This window comes from Camellia sinensis, chromosome 6, assembly GCF_055761805.1.
Source record: "Camellia sinensis isolate YWXY chromosome 6, ASM5576180v1, whole genome shotgun sequence".
Classification (NCBI taxonomy): Eukaryota; Viridiplantae; Streptophyta; class Magnoliopsida; order Ericales; family Theaceae; genus Camellia; species Camellia sinensis.
In genome coordinates, this window is record NC_138966.1 from 187,031,828 (window position 1) to 187,052,748 (window position 20,921).

The 20,921-nt window shown below is 31.9% G+C and overlaps 1 protein-coding gene across 1 annotated transcript; it reads left to right on the plus strand.

Annotated features, from left to right (window-relative positions):
- The first annotated feature begins 2,788 nt into the window (after positions 1-2,788).
- On the plus strand, positions 2,789-6,125 carry LOC114304000 (FCS-Like Zinc finger 8). The gene is made up of 3 exons (XM_028249182.2): positions 2,789-3,690; positions 3,787-4,615; positions 5,470-6,125. Exons 2-3 carry the CDS (start codon positions 3,810-3,812, stop codon positions 5,576-5,578), a joined length of 915 nt encoding a protein of 304 aa, XP_028104983.2. The 5' UTR covers positions 2,789-3,690; positions 3,787-3,809; the 3' UTR covers positions 5,579-6,125.
- The last annotated feature ends 14,796 nt before the right edge of the window (positions 6,126-20,921 follow it).

Below are 20,921 nucleotides of genomic sequence, written 5' to 3' on the forward strand. Positions count from 1 at the left end.
TCATAAATTATTTATGAATTTTATATGTTTATCTATAATGAAATTAATTAAAGTACGAAATGTGGGGGACAAAAAAAAGAGAGTAATTTTGTTTTTTTTTTTTCAAAAAAATCAATTATTTAATCTTTATCTTTATTTGTAGGCCATGAAATTAATTTTTATAAGTTATTTATCAACTTTTATTTGTTTATTTATGGGAAGAAATTTTAAATTATCTATAAGTTATGAAATTAATTTTTTTAAATTAATTGTTTATTTTTTATCTTTATCTGTAGATTATAAAATTAATTTTTAGTTTTTATATGTTTAGCTATATGGAGGAATTTTGAAATTCAAATCTTTATCCATAAGTAACAAAATTAATTTTAATTTTAATTAATCAAACAAATAAAAAATGAAGAAAAATAGAAAACATGAAAGGCAATCAAAGAAGGTTGCCACGTAGGAAATAGGGTAGATTATAAAATTAATTTTTAGTTTTTATATGTTTAGCTATATGGAGGAATTTTGAAATTCAAATCTTTATCCATAAGTAACAAAATTAATTTTAATTTTAATTAATCAAACAAATAAAAAATGAAGAAAAATAGAAAACATGAAAGGCAATCAAAGAAGGTTGCCACGTAGGAAATAGGGTGTTATAAAATTATGAGAATTTAGGAATAAATATTTGGAGACTTTTGACAAAACAACTACATTTGATTATATATATAATATAGATAGCGGTAACCCATGCTATGCACGGACAGGTAACAAAAAATGGTAAATAATGTTGAACATGCTAAAAATTAACAATTAAATACTATGATATTAATTTAGATGGGCATTGAAATAATATATTTGAGTGATCTTACTATATTTAATTAAATAAATTTTTGAAAAAAAAAGTTCAACTCAAAATCAAGAGTAAGAGTAGATTCTGTAAATATAAGATAAAGATAAAAACAGATTAAGTTTAAATTCGAAGATAAACTATAAATATATATATATATATATATATATAAATTAGATAAATCCTAGAAAATGAGGTAGAGAGCAATTCAGTAATTGAAAAAAAAAAAAAGTTGAAATTTTATAATTCAAAAATAAGATATGATAAACTTGAAAAGAAATATAAAATCTAATATAACTTTAATAACAGAATAATCGGAGAGGGTAATAGTTAAAAAATTGGATAAGAGTGAATGCCACTTATAATTTTTTAAAATTTAAATTTTGCGTAGTTAAAAAATAAGCAATTATGTTATCTTATTATACAAATTTTAATTCTATTTTGTGTCTACTATCTATAATTTTAAACAAAAAAATTGTATTCTAAAGCTACTTAACTAAAATAAGAAAGAATAAAAAACTATAAGAATATAGAAAGTGAAAATCAGATAAAAAAATAATAAACTTAGTTAAAAATCAAGAGCAAGAATAGATCCTGTAAATATAAGATAAAGATTAAAAAAAAAATAAGTGTCAATTTGAAGATAACTTATAAGAATATAGAAAGAGAAACTTTAGATAAATTGTAAAAGTAAAAGCGAGCAAAAAAACACTATATGAGATTTAAAGCATGTGTTTCTTTTCACAAAAGATGCCAAAAATTTTGCATAATTGGTTAAATCGCCCGTTTAATTTCTCTACAGCATTATTTCTGTTCTCCAATCTTTTTGTCTTATTTCATATTGTCATGGAAGTTAGGTTTTGAGATTTATAAATTTATTTATTTATTTATTTTGAAATATCCTCGGGTAAGACATAAATTGATGAAGAAATTTGAATTAGAGTCAATCTTTTTGATGAAGAAATTTGAATTAGAGGCAAACTCATCTTTTATCTCTAAATATTTTGAAAATCTTTTATCTTTATGTATTTTGAAAATCTCTTTTATCTATGCCATAAGTAATTAAAAAGTGAAATAAAAAATATAAAAAAGATAAGAAAAATAGGAAAATAAGAAAGTAGAATGAGAGAAGAATGGGTGCGTCATATAAGAAAGAGTTTCATAAGATGTTAGGATTGAGAATTTGAAATTTTTTAAGAGATCGCTACATTTACTTATATATAAAGCTTATATATACAGTATAGATAGATAGCATATATAGTATAGACATATATATTTTTCAACTTTGAATTTTTTTTTTATTATTTATTTATTATTATTATTTTTTAACTTCATAAGTCCGTTTAAAGTATAGGATCTTAAAACTAAAAAAATTATATATATTTAAAATTTTTTGTCTAGTAAAACTTTTGACTTTTAAGTCTTAGGTCTCTTTTGAAAAGATAGTTAAAAATCAAAAGTTAATTTTTAATTTATTTAAGGTCACATTATCATTTAAGAAATTCTTAAAAATATAATATTACTGAACCCAACTTCATTTAAGAAAGGAAAAAATATAATTTAGTGTGATTATTTAAAATTAATTATAAATTAATGATAAATTTTATAAATTTAATAATTATTATTATAAACATGTATATGAATTTTTTTTGTGAAAAATTCACTAGACTGTAATTCCCTTTTAAGAAATGAGTAGTGTTATTTTAACTTAAAATTTGGATTTATTTTTCAAATCAAATGATATAATAAGACCATTCTTTTTTTTCATATCTTCTTTAATCCTCCGTAGATATTTTTTTTTGCACATCACTCAATTGATTTTGAAAAGTAAACTTACAAATTATTTTCGTTAAAAAATATAAATGCGCCGAGCTGAGCCAGCTGAGGTTGAGCTAGGAAGTTTGGAAGGAAGTTCGTGAAAAACGAAATAAATATGGTGTCGTCAGCTTACGAACCAGTTTGTTCTTTATATTCGCTCCTTTCCACTGACGGGTGTGACACTGATTTAGAGAGAGAGAGAGACAGAGCAAGCAAAGTTTCAGAGATTTTAGACCCCATTGTTACCAGTAGAGAGAGAAAGAGAGAATAGCCTCTAGTTTTTTTTTGCCGAAAACCGCCATAACCAAACTTCCTATTTCAGGGCAGGTGAAAGACGGTGGTGGTTTTTTTATCAAACTCACTGATTCCCATGCACTCTCACGTCTTTAAAATCACCCCCCACCACAGCCCCAAACTCTCACACCCACTCTCTCTCTCTCTCCCTCTCTCTATACATATGCAATAACAATCATCCATGACGATCTTTTAGGAAGAGGAGAGAGGGAGTGAGTGAGAAACAGTGGGTCTTTTTGTTTACATGTTGGGTTGCTCTGTTTTCAGGTACATTTTGTTAATGGGTCTTGTCTTCATCTAATGGCAATGAATATTATGATAAAAGAAACCAATTTTGGTTGATATAATGCTATCTCTCTCTCTCTCTCTACTCAAGGACACCAACAAAAGCATCTTAAAGCATACTCAAAAAAAGGCAGTGATAAAAATACAACTAGCTTTTTGTAAATTTTTGTAAATTTTTGTTTTTTTGTTTTTGGGTTCTTATGTGTTTATGTGTGGTATTGATCACGAGTCGGTGAGGCTTCGTTATGAAAACCGAGGGATTCTTTCTCTGAAAATAGAGAGAGAAAGTGCGAGAAAATCGTGGAAAAAGTGATTCCTTTGTTTTCTCTGAATCGTGTTTTGATCATGGAGGTCACAGAAGTATATAATGAGAGATAGAGCTCATTGATTCTGCTCTGGGTTTTCTGGTTTCTGGGTTTTTCAAGAAAGGTGTTTTTAGCTACCATCCCATATCATCTCAGGTGCTCTCTCTCTCTCTATCTCTCTCTGTCTCTCTCTCTATATATATATGGGTTTTGATTTTTTATGGCATGAACTGCGTGTTTGTTTTTTAACAGAGAAACCATTAAAGCGAGCTCTAATGGCGGATTGTGGTGGCTCTTTACCATCACCAACAGACAAATACAGAAGACCTACTTCATCAATTTTCAGTTCTCCAAGACTGTTCACTGGTTTTGCTTCAAATGAATCTCTGCGCAGCCCAACTTCAATCCTCGATACCAAACCCTTCTCTGCTCTAAGAACCCCAATTTGGTCCGAGACACACCTCACAAAATCCCCAAAACTCGAAAATCGAACCCACTTTATTAAACTAGATTCAAGAGGGGTTGGTCTCGGCATTGTCGATGCTCTTAGTGATGAAATGTCTGACTCAAAACAATCCAAACCCGATAGCCGAATGGTTCTGTTTGGATCACAATTGAAGATTCAAATCCCTCCTCTGCCTCCCTCTGTTCTTATCTCCCCTTCCGAGTCTCCGAAATCGCCAGCCGATTTCGGAATCAAGACTCGGAATTCTCAATTGGGTTCCTTTTCCCTTTCCCCCGGGCTATCGCCGGCAAAGAAATCGCCATTTGGGTCGGAGAATTCTTGCCTAGAAAACCCGAACTCGCCTCGGGTTTTCGCCGGGTGTCTCTCTGCTAGTGAAATGGAGCTTTCGGAGGATTATACTTGTGTGATTTCTTATGGTCCGAATCCGAGGACGACGCATATCTTTGATAATTGCATTGTTGGGAGTTGCTGTGGTGTCGTGGGTTTCTCTGCTGCTAGAAAGGAAAATGGGTTTTGTGGTAGTCAAGCGATGAGCTATCCATCTGAGGATTTTCTCAGCTTCTGTTACACTTGCAAGAAGAATCTTGGGCAAGGAAAGGACATTTACATGTACAGGTTAGCTCAATTTAGTCCTAGTTTGCTTGCTTTTGAAAGTGCTTTGCTTATTTTGAAATTCTCATTGTAAAAGTTGTGAACTTGATTGAATTAGATAGAATTAAGAAAATTGGAGTTGGGTAATCCTCACTCAAGTTTGATGCTTTCTAAACTGTTATTAATTCATTGAAGTTGAAACAACCTTTAATTAGTTAGGCAGATAATGGCATGAATCCCCCACTCCCAAAATCACTCTCCCCGTCCCCGATACACTCCGAGCCGCTTGATCATGCTTTGAGATCTTTATGTTTTGAAATTCGCATCACATCGCACGTTTGAGGGCATAGTTTTAAATATGATATGTATTTGTGTTTTTGGCTTTATGATACCGTTACACTTCAATACACCAGTACGAATGAGAATAAAAATTGTGTTGGTCCATTCACGATATGTGTTAGTTATTCACGATCAGATTCACAGTCGATACAGCCAGTTTAATTGCTATAAAATTCCTCTTTTGTGGTTGATGGTTTTAAAAAATTTATGATCGCTCCACCTGACCAATACATGTCGCTCAATACTCTTGATACTGCTAGTAATATCGATTCGTCTCCTGATATTACTGTTTGGAAGCTAGGGAAAAGGATCCGGCATAACCATGCGTAAAGCTTCTTTTTCTAACAAGGCTAATCTTTATATTGGATGTGATGAGTTCAAATCAGCTTGGTTTTGGACGTTGCATAGCCATAACTTTCTGTGTATATAGATGAACCTATTTTTTGGTTTTTATGAATTCATTCACTAGTTTAGTTTGATCATACCCTTCTGTTATTCTTTCCCACAATTTTCACGTAACCGATCTTCTGTACTTGCAGAGGCGAGAAGGCTTTCTGCAGCAGCGAATGCCGGTACAAGGAGATGATGTTGGAGGAAGAAATGACAAAATTGGAGCCTGATGATGATCTTTATGGGGCTTGCTTCTAATAATTCTCTCCATTTCATTCTTGCTTCATAGTGCTATAAAAGTAAATTCACCAGCTTCATTACGTTCACATCAACATCAACAAATTTCAACATATGGGTAATCAATAATTCAACAAGTATTGAGTTTAGACGGAACTCTCTGAGCAAACTTTTATGTTGATGCATCTGGACTTACCCGATTCACTGATATAGGTGATTGGTGAGTGATTGCATCTATTCGAGATTCACTCTACAAGGGTGAGCTCCTTTTTATTAAATAAAATAAATAGAGTACCGAGTTTAGACTAGATATCTAAGTGTTGGATAAATTGGATCGGGTTTAGGCGTTTAATCTCCATTTTCATCTTGTTTTTTCGCTGTCTAATGCTCTGTTTTAGGACTGAAAGGCTCTCAACATATATATTGTAGAGTTTGATTTTGTTTATAGTAATTTGGGTGATTGCTTTTGGGTTTTGTCTTAAGTTTTTAGCGTTCAAAGTTGGTGATGATGTATAATTGAAGCTTGCATTATCTTTGTCTAATATATATACTAATAATTAAGCACAAATCATTATGGCCAATCACCTCACCTAGGTAGATTCCTTTTCTTTTATCTTATTATTATTATGTCCTCTTCTATATGTCGTCATGGCCCATTTTGCCATTTATTAATCAAGCTTTTTTGTCTTCTTCTAAATTGATCACGAAAATCTAGTAGTTTATTTGGCAGAGTCTGATGTAAGCTGTTTCTAGAGAATATTTTCTGTTTGATATGAAGTTTTTGGATGAATAAAAAATAATTAATTGGAAGTTTACGTCTGTTTGAAACTGGCACAGTGGAAAAAACACAAGTAGAGGTTAAGTTTTGTTTGTTTCCCAGGAAAATGAGGTATTGAATACAGAGAATTCATCGTCTTGTATGAAGCAGATAGTATATATGGGATTAAAATAAGCAGATGGGTGATTTTCTCCCTGGTAATCTGTCATAAATACTCATTGATTTTAAGTTTGGCCTTATATTATTTTACACTTTTATCTATAAATTCGTATATTGATTTTCTCAATTAATAAAGCAGAACAAATGTTCCTTTGCAGTGGAGTGAAAGTAATGCTTACTTCTTGAGTTATAAATTATTGTAATGTTACTAAAAATTTATAAAATATTTGTCACAAAAATACGTAAATGTACTATAAAAGAAAAATGTTAGAAATTTTAAAAATTTTATCAAATATTATATATGTGTGAGTTTCATATTTATGTGAAACATTTGGTGTCTCTAGAATTACTCACTAAAAAAATGTTTAATAAGATGCATATGATACACATTTTTAAATATATCTAGTGTAGGTATTTTTTGATAGAAAATGAGAGATGGAAAAAAATTCAACAAAAATTTGAAGTTTCACTTGACATGAACTTGAACATGAATTAACAAATCGTAAGATTACAATCACATATTTTTTATAATATTTTTTTTATCTTTTACTTATATTGGTGTTTGGGAAGTAGGTTTTTATGTAGGTTTTTTTAGTTGTAGGATATTATTAGAGAATTTTTTTTTTGTGTTTAGAAAGATAATTGAGTTTTTTTGTGGTTGGATGTGATGCTTGTGAGAGAAAAAGTGAAATGATTATGGAATTGAATGTGATATTTTGTTTGGATGTGTTTTTTTTGGTTTTGCAAAAAGCTTGTCTTTTTGTAAAAAAAAAAAAAAAAAAAAAAAAAAAAAAAAAAAAAAAAAATCAAGTCCCAAACTTCCCAAACAAATAAAAGTAGATTTTGTGATGATGTAGGTTCTACTCTTATTAAAAGTAGATAATCGTAAAAAAAAATAAAATGTAAGACTCTTATCAAAATAACGATATAACATATGTAAAATTAAGATCTTCTTCATTATGTAATTGTAATGATTTTTTTAGGATAAATTACAAGCATACCTTCTGAGGTTTACTTAAATTATAAATTATCTTTTGTAATTCTAGAAATTACATTATGTCTCCTAAGTTTTTTAATTTCATAAGATCCTTTTATTAATAAATCATCAAGTCAAATTAATAGTTTTTAATGATGTTAAAATTTTATTTCAATAAATAATTCAGATAATTTTATTATTGTATATGTGAACAATTAGAAATTTCACTTTTTAAATTAATTCTGTTAAATAAAAAATTATGACAGGAAGATATTTGTAATTTTTTCAAATTATACGGACAATTCATATTTTAAGTAAATTTCAATGAGTATATTTTTAATTTACCTTTTTTTTACTGTATCATTCAATAATTGTGAATTTTTTAAATTTTATTACTATGACTATAATTTAACTGAACCTTACCGAACGGGCCCAAGTTATACTCCTAATCACCACCTTGGCAAGGCTTGTGGGCTTTTGGGCTGATAGGCCCGTATCTATCCATTGTTGTGCTGGCCTTACTTACCCCAGCTATTTAAGTACACCTTTGCCAACTTGGCCCATTATGATCAATGTCTTCAATCTCGGCTGCTTAACCGTCATTAGTTCAAAATAATGATACCTTTGTTTAAAAAGTACACCAATACTAACCCAATCTAAGGTTAAGTTTAGCATCTCCTCAAAAAGATAAAAAGTCAAAAAATTATTTACCTTGCTTAGTTTTTAATTTTCTAAAAAAATTTAAAAAAATTCTACTTTCTTATTTTTCATATTTTTTTTTTTACTAAATTTTTTAAATATTTTAAGCAATTTTTTTACTTTTTAGACACACCTAACATAAATACACCTAAAAAGTAAAAAAATTATAAAAAAAAAATCTTTTAAAAATTCACTAAATACCAAAAATACAAAAAAAAATACAAGAATTCAATACATTTTTATGTATTTATTAATTTTTAAAAATATTTTTTCACAAATTTTTTACTTTTTAGATACATCTAAGTAAGGTGCATCTAAAAAAGTAAAAAAAAATGTTTAAAATTTAAAAAATATTCACTAAAAACAAAAAAACACAAAAATCAAAAAAGTCAATTTTCAAAAAATTTAATCCAGAAAATTCAAACCAAACACAATGATTATTATTCATAAAAAAAAATATATTAAAAAATTAATTTTCCATAAATAAAGTACAACTCAGCTATGCAGATTGTTCAGCGCTGTGTAGCGTTCTTTAAGAAAAATTGCAAAGTTTCGGTGTAATTTTCACACACTGCTGTTCAGCTTGTAGGGGTCCATCACGGGTCCCGTTTTGATAATCTGAACCGTTTAATGTGTAAAACTCGTCGAGTACTATATGCTCATAAAAAATCACGTTGATCGAATATCGATAACTACATGATCAAATCAGTTTTGTATAAAAAAAGGGATGGTGTTATAATTAAAGATTGAAAAAAAATCTGATCAGATAGTTATCGATATCCGATCAACGTGATTTTTTTATAGGCATATAGTACTCGACGAGTTCTACACATTGAACGGTTCAGATTATCAAAATGGGACCTGTGATGGCCCCCATGAGCCGAACAAAACCGTTCAGTGTAATGCCGAAAGTAGCCAATAATTTCTTACCATCAATTCAACCCCTCAGATTGTACGGCTGCCAACACACATTTCTAATCTTCTTCTACACACTTCTTTGTACAATTTTTTAGTATACATTTTTTCATAAAAAGTAAAAAAGTTAACCCAAACATCTATATTTTTTTTCTCAACTTTTTAGTCTAAAAAGACAAAAATACACTTATTTAGAACACTCCAAACAATCCCTAAAATTGTGAACCCCATTACTTTAACTTATCAAAAATTATGTTTTTAGGTTCCATTTTTTTGGAGTGAGATTTATGTGTTTGAACAGTATTTTTAATTTTTAAAATCAATAATTCTATGTATCTAAAAAAATATCTTGAAATTTTTTTAAATTTTGAAATATTTTGAGTGTGACCCACACCAAATTTAAATTAATATCATACATTTAAATTCTATTTTTTTTTCAGACACAAAACACTTTTATTATTGAACAAGTAATTTAAGAATATTACCAATGGATGTCTTAGAATGGGGTTAGCATTATATGTTAGAAGAGGGATGTCAATTTAGCGATTGATAGGGAAAAAATTACTCCAATGAAGCTGTTAAATTTTGTATTAAAATTATCAGCTACTAAATTAGCTAAAAATTGTGTTCAGAGGAGACTAACAAGAGAGAATTAATAGCGACAAGTGACAAACTTTTATATATATATATATACATATTATCTTTTATATTTAATATACTTGAGTAACTTCACGCATAGCTTTCGTTTGAGAAGTGGATTAGTTTTTTGATTTTTTGACTTTTTTAACTCTTTTAACTTGAGCTAAAAAACTTAATTTGGGAAGGACTTTCTGATTTTTTTGATTTTTTTTGTATGAGAAGAGTGCAATGATTATGAGTTAGATGTGATGTTTTGTCTATTGTGACTAAAATAACCTATTTTGTCTTTTATAATTAAAATAACTGGAAACCTCCTTACCAATCGGAGCCTATACTTTAACACATCAATAAAAACGCCTATATATTTACTAAAGAAAAATGACTTAGACCCCAGCTGGGGTGCTGAGAGTCGTCCCTGATTGGTGCAAAAATAATTTTTTTTTTTTTTGAATTTCAACCAATCACACATTGCCACGTCACTGTAGTGGCCCTGGAGTCGTCTGTATTAAGGATCCGTAGCATTGTTGTTTACTAAATTTATGAACTTTTAATTAACAAAATTAAAACATAATTTTACATATTTATACAATTCAACAAATAGTAATTTTAACAAATAATTGTATCATCATTACGTGGCACCCCTTAAGTGAAGCGAGGGCAAGGCCACATGGTGGTCCTATTATTTCTCCAAAATTTAGTGTGTTGTCATGTCTGAAAAGCCTGACAAGTCCACACACCATACCCCAGGTATGAACACAGGTTATTCAAATCAAACAACCCTTGTATTTTCTGTTTTTGTTTTTGTTTTGTTATGTAGTCTGTTTTTTCGTTTTGTGTCCCATCTTATCATTTGGATATAAATTGATATGTCCAATTTCAATTTATATGGACTAACGTATTACTTCTGCTATGTACGGATTATATTTATAATTATTTATATATATAAATTATAATTTTTAATTTTTTTTAAATATTTTTTTTTATATCATATTAAAATTTAATATTTTGATAATAATTATATGTGTTAGACTTTTTAAAAAATTAAATGTCTTTTTTTATTATTATATTATATTAAAGTTTAATATTTTGATAATAATCATATGTGTTGGACTTTTCAAGAAATTTTTTTTATACTTGTTCTTAATGTATTAAAGTGTTATTATGAAGGATAATAATCATATGTGTTAGGATTTTTCAAAGAATTCATATGTATTGGATTTCAAAGAATTTTTTTTATACTTGTTCTTAATGCATTAAAGTGTTATTATGAAGGTAAGACTTGGGAGTTGAGAGAAATTAATAAATGCAAAGATTTTTTTTTTAAAATTAAAAAATCAGGAAATTTGAATTAGGAAATTGGAGCTCCCACATGGTTTGGGGTTAAAAATCCCCTTTTGCTTAATATATAACTAGCATATCACCCGTGCTATGCACGTGTTGTGTTTTACCACTTTTTCTTTTTTTTTTTCTTTTTTTTTAAATGTCTTCTTTTTTTTTTCTTTTTTATATTATATTAAAGTTTAATATTTTGATAATAATCATACGTGTTGGACTTTTCAATGAATTTATATGTATTGAACTTTTCAAAGAATTTTTTTTATGCTTGTTCTTAACGCATTAAAGTGATATTATGAGGGATAATAATCATATGTGTTGAATTTTTCAAAAAGTTCATATGTACTTCACAATTATTTATATATATGTGAATTGTGATTTTTAAATGTCTTTTTTTTATATATATTATATTAAAGTTTAATATTTTGATAATAATCATATGTGTTGGACTTTTCAAGAAATTCATGTGTTAGAATTTTGGGGGAATTTTTTTTATGCTTGTTCTTAATGCATTAAAATGTTATTATAAGGGTAAGGCTTGGGGATTGGAAGAAGTTAATAAATGCTAAGGTTTTTTTTCTTAAATCAAAAAATAATGAAATTTAGATTGGGATATTGAAACTTCCACAAGGCTTGGGGGTTAGAAAGGGAAAATCGGTCTAAGGTCCCTATCCAACTTTTAGTAATGGATTAGGTCCACAATCTGTTCTTTTGTAGTCTAAGGTCCCTCGCCCCATTCTCTCTCTCTTTCTACTCACTTTCTCTCTCTACATGGGCTCTCTGTTTCTGCTTCACATTCAAATGGCCAAGACCAACAAGGTCTCCACAGATCGTGGCGCATGGCGGCGATGGAGAAGGGAAGGAAGAAGAAGTCGGCGTCGGAGGGATTAGTGGTGAGGAAGAGGAGGAAGAAGATCTTCAGAGAAACAGAGACACAAGAAGAAGAGATCTGTGGAGGTTTTACATGGAAAGGGCATCGAACAAGGTCGGACGAGTGACTGACGATTCGGGAAGATCATTATGTGCTCTCTCATTCTCTAGCTTTTTTGCCATAATAACATCGGCAATGGGCCAGGTTTCTCGTGAACTGGCACTCTCAGCAGGGGATTCCCGAACCTGATTGTAATTTGATCTGTGTTCTTGAAGATCAGGCGATCCACGAGCTTCTGAAGCTGCTAAGAATAGGGATATATGTAATCCATTGGTTCGTGGTAGCTGACATGAAGGCAGCATATTTGGTGAAGGTTGGTGGTGGATGTTTGATCCAGATGACGTTCCCATCGAGTAAGGCTAATCTTGAAGCCAGATATTTGATCCAGATGAAGTTGATGCCGATTGGGCTGACATGCTTGTCAATTGTGAATGGAAGCCAGTGGATACCCGTAGAGCTCTGGAAATTATGGAAAAACAATCAGAAAGCTCATTGGCTAATCTTGATGGTGAGGATGATAGGGCTCAATCCTCACATGAAGAACCAAAGGAAGGGCAGGTTTGCAGTGGCAGTGAAAAGATGATTCAGATGATCCATTATCAGAAAGAAATGGTAAATCACGATCACCTGAACTGATTTTTCTCTGGGTTGAAACTAGAGAAATTCTCTGGTTTGAACTGAAATTTCTCTGGGTTGGTCCAGAGAAATTCTATGGTTTGAACTGAATTTTCTCTGAGTTGATCCAGAGAAATTCTCTGGTTTGGATTGAACTAGTCCTCAAGTGTTGTCCAGAGAAATTTGGCATTTTCTCTGTAAATTTTCTCTGGTTTGGAAATCATGTTTTTTGAATCTTTAGTATGTATAAAGGTGTAATGATGTCAAGTTGAGAATTGAATTCATTTTATAACCCATAGATTTCTTCTCTCAGTGCTCTAATTTATTTAAATTCTTTTTTCTTTTTTTTCCGTTGATTAAAATTTCTTTACAAAGTTGCTCATTTTATTCCCCCAAAACGAAAACCACATGTGATTTAAGGCAATTATTGACAAGATATTCCAGTGTTTAAATCACCAGAAAATACTCTGATTTGCACCATTTTTGGGAATTGGATGAGACATTTGCAAAACATAGAAAATCAAAAAAATTGAACAAATTAGAGAAATTTCAAATTTCTCTGGTTTGAAATTTCTCTGGATGGAAATTTCTCTGGGTTGAAATTTCTCTGGATAGGTTTTCTCTGAACCTGCAGAAATTTTTCAAAAAATATTACAAACCAGAGAAATTCTCAATTGTTATTTTTAATAAACCAAAGAAATTCTCAATTGATATTTCAATAACAAACTAGAGAAATACTCAGATTTTTCAAGAATTTCTCTGGTTCTGGTAAGTTGCCATTGTTATCCCATTCTAATGTTGCTTACATATTACAATGTGAAATTTTTCCAGTTGAATTCAGTTGAACAATGTTGCTTACCTAATGAATCACAATGATTTGGATGTGAATGAGAAGAAAAGTAGAGAAACTCATCCGGAGAAATTTGGTCCAGAGAAATTTCTCTGGGCCAGAATTTTTCTGACCAATTTTCTCTGCACTGAAATTTCTCTGGACCAAATTTCTCTGGACTGAAATTTCTCTAGATCAAGATTGAGGGACCTTAGATATTATGAAAATATTGTTGAGGGACCTTAGATATTATGAAAATATTTGGTGTCCTTTATGCTATAAAATCATAATACCAGGGACCTTAAAAAAAAAACCCCGATTAGAAACCCATTTTTCCTTAATATATATGTACGGATTGTGTTTAGAATTATCTATATATGTGAATTGTGATTTTTAAATGTTTTTTTAAAATGTTTTTTTTTTATATTATATTAAAGTTTAATATTTTGATTATAATCATATGTGTTGGACTTTTCAAGGAATTAAATGTCTTTTTTTATTATATTATATTAAAATTTAATATTTTGATAATAATCATATGTGTTGGACTTTTCAAGAATTTTTTTTTATGCTTGTTCTTAATGCATTAAAGTGTTATTATGAGGGATAATAATCATATGTGTTGGGACTTTTTAAGGAATTCATATGTGTTGGATTTCAAAGAATTTTTTTTATGCTTGTTCTTAATGCATTAAAGTGTTATTATGAGGGCAAGACTTGAGAGTTGAGAGAAGTTAATAAATGCTAAGATTTTATTTTATTTTTAAATCAAAAAATTAGGAAATTTAGATTGGGAGAGTAGAGCTCCCACAAGGTTTGGGGTTAAACACCCCATTTTGCTTAATATATAGTATAGACTAGCATATCACCCGTGCTATGCACGGATTGTGTTTATAATTATTTATACTAACATACCACCCGTGCTACGCACGGATTGTGTTTATAATTATCTATATATGTGAATTGTGATTTGTAAATGTTTTTTTTTACATGTCTTTTTTTTTTCCTTTTTTATATTATATTAAAATTTAATATTTTGATAATAATTATATGTGTTAGACTTTTCAAAGAATTAAATGTCTTTTTTTTATATATTATATTAAAGTTTAATATTTTAATAATAATTATATGTGTTGGACTTTTTAAAGAATTAAATATCTTTTTTTTATTATATTATATTAAAGTTTAATATTTTGATAATAATCATATGTGTTGAACTTTTCAAGAAATTTTTTTTATGCTTGTTCTTAATGTATTAAAGTGTTATTATAAGGAATAATAATCATATGTGTTGGGACTTTTCAAGAAATTCATACATTTTGGATTTCAAAGAATTTTTTTTATGCTTGTTCTTAATGCATTAAAGTGTTATTATGAGGGTAAGACTTGGGAGTTGGGAGAAGTTAATAAATGTTAAGATTTTTTTTTTAAATCAAAAAATTAGAAAATTTAGATTGTGAGATTGGAACTCCCACAAAATTTGAGGCTAAAAACTCCCTTTTACATAATATATAGTATAAATATTTTGATAGTAATTATATGTGTTGGACTTTTCAAAGAATTAAATGTCTTTTTTTTATATATTATATTAAAGTTTAATATTTTGATAATAATTAAATGTGTTGGACTTTTCAAAGAATTAAATGTCTTTTTTTTATTATATTATATTAAAGTTAAATATTTTGATAATAATCATATGTGTTGAACTTTTCAAAAAATTTTTTTTATGCTTGTTCTAAATGCATTAAAGTGTTATTATGAGGAATAATAATCATATGTGTTAGGACTTTTCAAGGAATTCATACGTCTTGGATTTCAAAGAATTTTTTTTATGCTTGTTCTTAATGCAGTAAAGTGTTATTATGAGGGTAAGACTTGGGAGTTTGAAGAAGTTAATAAATGTTAAGATTTTTTTTTTAAAATCAAAAAATCAGGAAATTTAGATTGGGAGATTGGAGCTCCCTCAAAACTTGAGGCTAAAAACCCCCTTTTACATAATATATAGTATAGATATTTTGATAATAATTATACGTGTTGGATTTTTCAAAGAATTAAATGTCTTTTTTTTATATATTATATTAAAGTTTAATATTTTGATAATAATTAAATGTGTTGGACTTTTCAAAGAATTAAATGTCTTTTTTTTTATTATATTATATTAAACTTTAATATTTTGATAATAATCATATGTGTTGAACTTTTCAAGAAATTTTTTTTATGCTTGTTCTTAATGCATTAAAGTGTTATTATGAGGGATAATAATCATATGTGTTGGGACTTTTCAAGGAATTCATATGTTTTGGATTTCAAAGAATTTTTTTTTATACTTGTTCTTAATGTATTAAAGTGTTATTATGAGGGTAAGACTTGAGAGAAATTAATAAATGTTAAGATTTTTTTTTTAAATCAAAAAATCAAGAAATTTAAATTGAGAAATTGGACCTCCCATAAAGCTTGAGCCTAAAACTCCTTTTTGCATAATACAATATTAGCATATCGCCCGTGCTATGCACGGATTGTGTTTATAATTATCTATATATGTAAAATTGTGATTTTTTAATTTTTTTTAATGTCTTCTTTTTTTCCTTTTTTATATTATATTAAAATTTAATATTTTGATAATAATCATATGTGTTGGATTTTTCACGAAATTTTTTTTATAGTTATTTTTAATGCATTAAAGTGTTATTATGAGGGATAATAATCATATATGTTGGGACTTTTCAAAGAATTCATATGTTGGTTTTTAAAGAATTTTTTTTATACTTGTTCTTAATGCATTAAAGTGTTATTATGAGGGTAAAACTTGGGAGTTGAGAGAAATTAATAAATGTTAAGATTTTTTTTAAAAAAAATTAAAAATTTTAAATTAAGAGATTGGAGCTCTCACAAAATTTGGAATTAAAAATCTCTTTTTACTTAATATATAGTATAGATATAGATGACAAATGCATGTCTCTTTCTCCGAGAAATTATTCAATACTCCCGGAGCACCACGTGTCCATACTCCAAACCAATCACCAATTAGTTAGCCCAATGTTGTCCCCCCATCTCCAACATAAATCGTGGGCCCTTGTGTCTCTCCACCAATCAAAACATTATAGAACACCACGTATCCATACTCCGGGAGTACTGAATAATCACCCTTCTTTCCCCTCATTATAATTCCATATTCTATTGCGCGTGTCCCCAAAATTTGAGTCAACGAAATTAAGTTTGGGCTAGTGAGCTATATAATTAACGTGTATCACATTTTATATTAGATTGGTCTTCTCTCATTTCACATGGGAGAAGTAAAGGGGTTGTAAAATTTACTCATTTCAATAATTTGAATTATTATTTTATTATAAAACCCTTAATATATACTTTGAAACTTTCTTAATTTCATTTCACCTTTTTAACTAAGCTCTAACCTCTAATTTTATTACTTAAATTATAGTCATATACCTTTCGCCATTAGTATTAACCAAGCTATTAGTTATATGACTGAGTTGAATTTTGCCCCCAACATTTTTCTCTATTAATTTTTGGACTAGTGAGTGAATATTACCAGCATAGATACTCATCAGTTGTTCGGACAACAAAGCTAAAATCCAAGAAGTTGTCATGTGAAAGGGAAGTTGGAAGTTGAAATAGTTGTTAGAGCCCCAAATGATTGAACTTGTTTTCATAACAAAGGTCAGAATTTAGTGAAAATAATAACAAAGTTCCCACTTTCATAAAAAAATAAATAAATAAAATAAAACAGTTTGACAACCAATTGTGTCAATCTTCAACAACTCTATAGTTTTATGATTATTATACAATGCTAGAAGTTGATGGACTCTTCTTCTGAGGATGATCCATTCTGAATACATGCTAGTGGGAGTAGGCTAGCATATATATATGCTATGTTTCTTGTACACAATTTTAAAAAAGAAAATATCAAATAAACTAATGACATATATTTTACTTATGTAGCGTATAATAATAAAATTTTAGAATTTCAAATAGGATTTATCAAAATAATATGATATGAACAACTTATGTGAGTAATTTTTTTTATTATTTATAAACTCTATATTTTGTATAGCATTGTTATTCCTCAAGTTCCACTCTCCTTGATTATTATTATTGAGAGGGTAATTTTTGGAGAAAATTGGGCTGAGCTGTGAGATGGACTTTTGTGGCCCAAAGTATGAAGGACTTGGTAAAAGGCCATAATGTTATTCCGGCCCAGAAGAAGTATAATTACTTCGGCCCAAGAATTGATAAAGTTACTTCGGTCCGGTGTAGCTTGGAGTAGGTCCGGTCGCGGATTTAGTCCGGTCATGATGTCCCTTGAATAGGTCGGTCTGACATTGTCTTTGAATTAGACCGCCCTAGGAGTTATACCGGTCGCAATTGGTTAGGTATTTTCCAACCGTGCCATGGGTTGAACAAGAGAGAACCGAGATAAGGAGGATTAAAAGCAGAACCGAACTAAGGAAGTTCGGCCTACTCAGTGGCTCTGCACAGTCAAGTTATTTCGGTCATGTTATAGTTCGGCCATGGTACAAACCATCTCACTTGGTTTAAGCAGTGAGGGGGGTGTTAAAGGATAAGCATTATCCTTAGGAGTATGAATCCTAGGAGGACTCTGCATGGAGGAATAAAAGTCCTACTAGGATTGTGCCACACGAAACTTATAAAAGCTCACAAGCATCACCTTGGAGGAGGTAACAGAACACAACACAATTTTGCTTTCTGAGAACATAGAGCTTTGTCTATTTGTCAAGTTTTATGACTTAGGCATCGGAGAGGTTTCCAGCACACACCCGCCGGCTAGCTCACGTTTGTGTTTTCAGGTGACAAAGCGACGTCGTACGGAGGAGCGTGGACTTGGTCAACAGGATTATACGAGGAGAATTATTTCTTCCCCGTACAATTGGCGCCGTCTGTGGGAAGAACAGACAAGAACAAAAACTTCTTGACTAAGATTCTCCTTTTCTCAATCAATGGCACACATTGAAGAACTACCGCAGTCCGCCGTCGACGGGCTAACTCCAGACGGGGGCGCAAGGCGAGAAGGATTACCCTCTGTCCCTCCTATGGCGGACTTGGAGCCCCAAAGACATACCTCCAGGAGGGATGCTAGGGGGAGACGGACTCACAGCCCCCGACGGTCCCATTCTCAAAGTCCCGACAGACAAAGACGGAAGATTGACCCTCAAGCTCTGGAAGATAGCGTAAAAGAACAAGATGAATTGATAAAGAAGATGGCGGCGGACATGGAAGCCTTGAAGCGCCAGATGAAGAAAAAAGAAGTGGCGACAGGAGAGGGGCGCAAAAACAAGACGCCCCCTCGCCACTCAGAAAAATCATAGTAGGAATACTACACCTTCGCAAGGAGAAAACAGAAGCCTCAGGATAGGCGACATTCAATCCTGGTCTTCCAGAACTCGTCACTCCAGGTCTGAGAGGACGAGATCTGAAAGGTCATACACAGAAGGAAGCACATATTGGCCCTCACATTCACACCAAACCAGATCTAGACAGACAGAATTACCCAGATCATCCGACTTACGAACCGTGCTCGAAGAAAAAGCACGATGCATGGAAGATGCCAGGGCAAGGGATCCACATAGAGTTTCAGCCTTACAACGGTTGGCTCCTCGGACGCATGGAAGCGTCGAGGTTGGAATGCCAATATCGCGACCGGCCTATGAACCAACGGACAAAGCCTTAGCAAGACTACAGACTTCGCCGTTTGTTCCAGCAATCGAGAACGCTCCCCTACCATCAGGTTTCCTTCAGCCGAAATTCACTACATATGAAGAGAAGACGGACCCGTACTCACACTTGAGCCACTTCCGCCAAGTCATGGCTGTATGCAGACGAAACGAGGCCTTAATGTGCATACTCTTCCCATCAAGTCTTGGCGACCTAGGCTTGACTTGGTTTGAAAAGCTCCCAGAGGGCAGCATAGCCTCCTGGGCTCAACTGGCAGAAGCATTTGTAACAAGGTTCCGAACAAACACTAAAACGCCGGTGGAGATAGACCAGTTACTCTCCATCGACATGGGGGATAAAGAGACCCTTAGATCCTACAACAGTCGCTACTGGGAAACATTCAATCAGATTGGGGACTGCCCCACCAATCTTGCCATTGCGCAGTATAAAAGTGGCCTTCCAGTAGGGAACAGACTAAGGAATTCGATCACCATGACGCCACCCCTCACTATGGAGGCCCTGGTGGAAAGAGTGCATCAGCACATCAGGGTAGAAGAGGATGGCGCACGGGCCAAAGCAAAATCTAGTGCAACCGCGGTACCAGAAAAGAAGACCCCAGCAAAGGTCAATGCAGTAGATCGGTAGAATAAAAATGGGCGTGGCAGACGAGATAACGGAGAAGACCCAGACAAAAGATGGTTGAGAATCCGCACTGCCATAACAACGGTGTTCAAAAAACCAATATATCGGATTCTGAGCGAAATAAGAGATGAGCCTTTTGTCAAGTGGCCAGCCAAGCTGGAAGAAGCTCAAAAAGACTATGACGACAGATCACGGTGCACCTTCCACAAAAAAAAGGGGCACCGAACTGAGAATTGCACGCCACTAAGACAACACTTGGAAGAATTTGTGGCAGCAGGCCACTTGGACAAATATATTGAAGGAGGGACACAGCCAGCCCCCCAGGATCTTAATAACCCCAATAGAATGCCGATCAACGCCCCACCACAAGGCATCATCAATGTAATACATGGAGTCTTTGAACCTGAGCGTGTATACGAGCTCAGGGGATTAATCAAAAAGGCTGAGCACTTTAGAGAAGTGCTAGGTGCCCAACCAGCCACCAAGAAAGGGAAGACAGAGGCAACAAACGTCATGTCTTTTTCGGATAAAGACCTGGATCGAATATACTGTCCTCACAATGATGCTCTGGTGGTCACTCTCCGAGTCAAAGATTTTGACGTCAAGCGGATCCTGATTGACCAGGGTAGTTCATATGAGATCATGTACTACGAAACATTCAAACAGTTGAAGCTACAAGACAAAGACTTGGCGCCTGCAGTTTCTCCCCTAATTGGATTTAACTCCATGCCAGAGTGGCCCGTCAGCAAAATAATCCTTCCAGTCAGAGCAGGAAGCGTAACAAAACAAGTGGAGTTCTGGGAATTGAGGGTCCCCTCCACTTACAACATCATCCTGGGCAGAACATGGCTGCATGCTATGTGATCGGTGGCGTCATCTTACCACCAAGTAATGAGGTTTCCCAACGACACCAGTATAATTGAAGAAGTCTATGGAGATCAGATCATGTCAAAGCAACGTTTCGCCATGGTGAATGGTAGCCGCGCTGCCAAAGGATATGTTCATTCGGTGGAAGAACCAGAAAGTAATGAACTATTCGCGGACGTCGGTAAAAAGGCTGATCAGAAAGCTGTGGAGGACTTGGTGGAGGTTAAAATAGATGAGAAGAACCGGATAAGTTCTTCTTGCTTGGCTCATCGTTGTCCAGCACAGAGA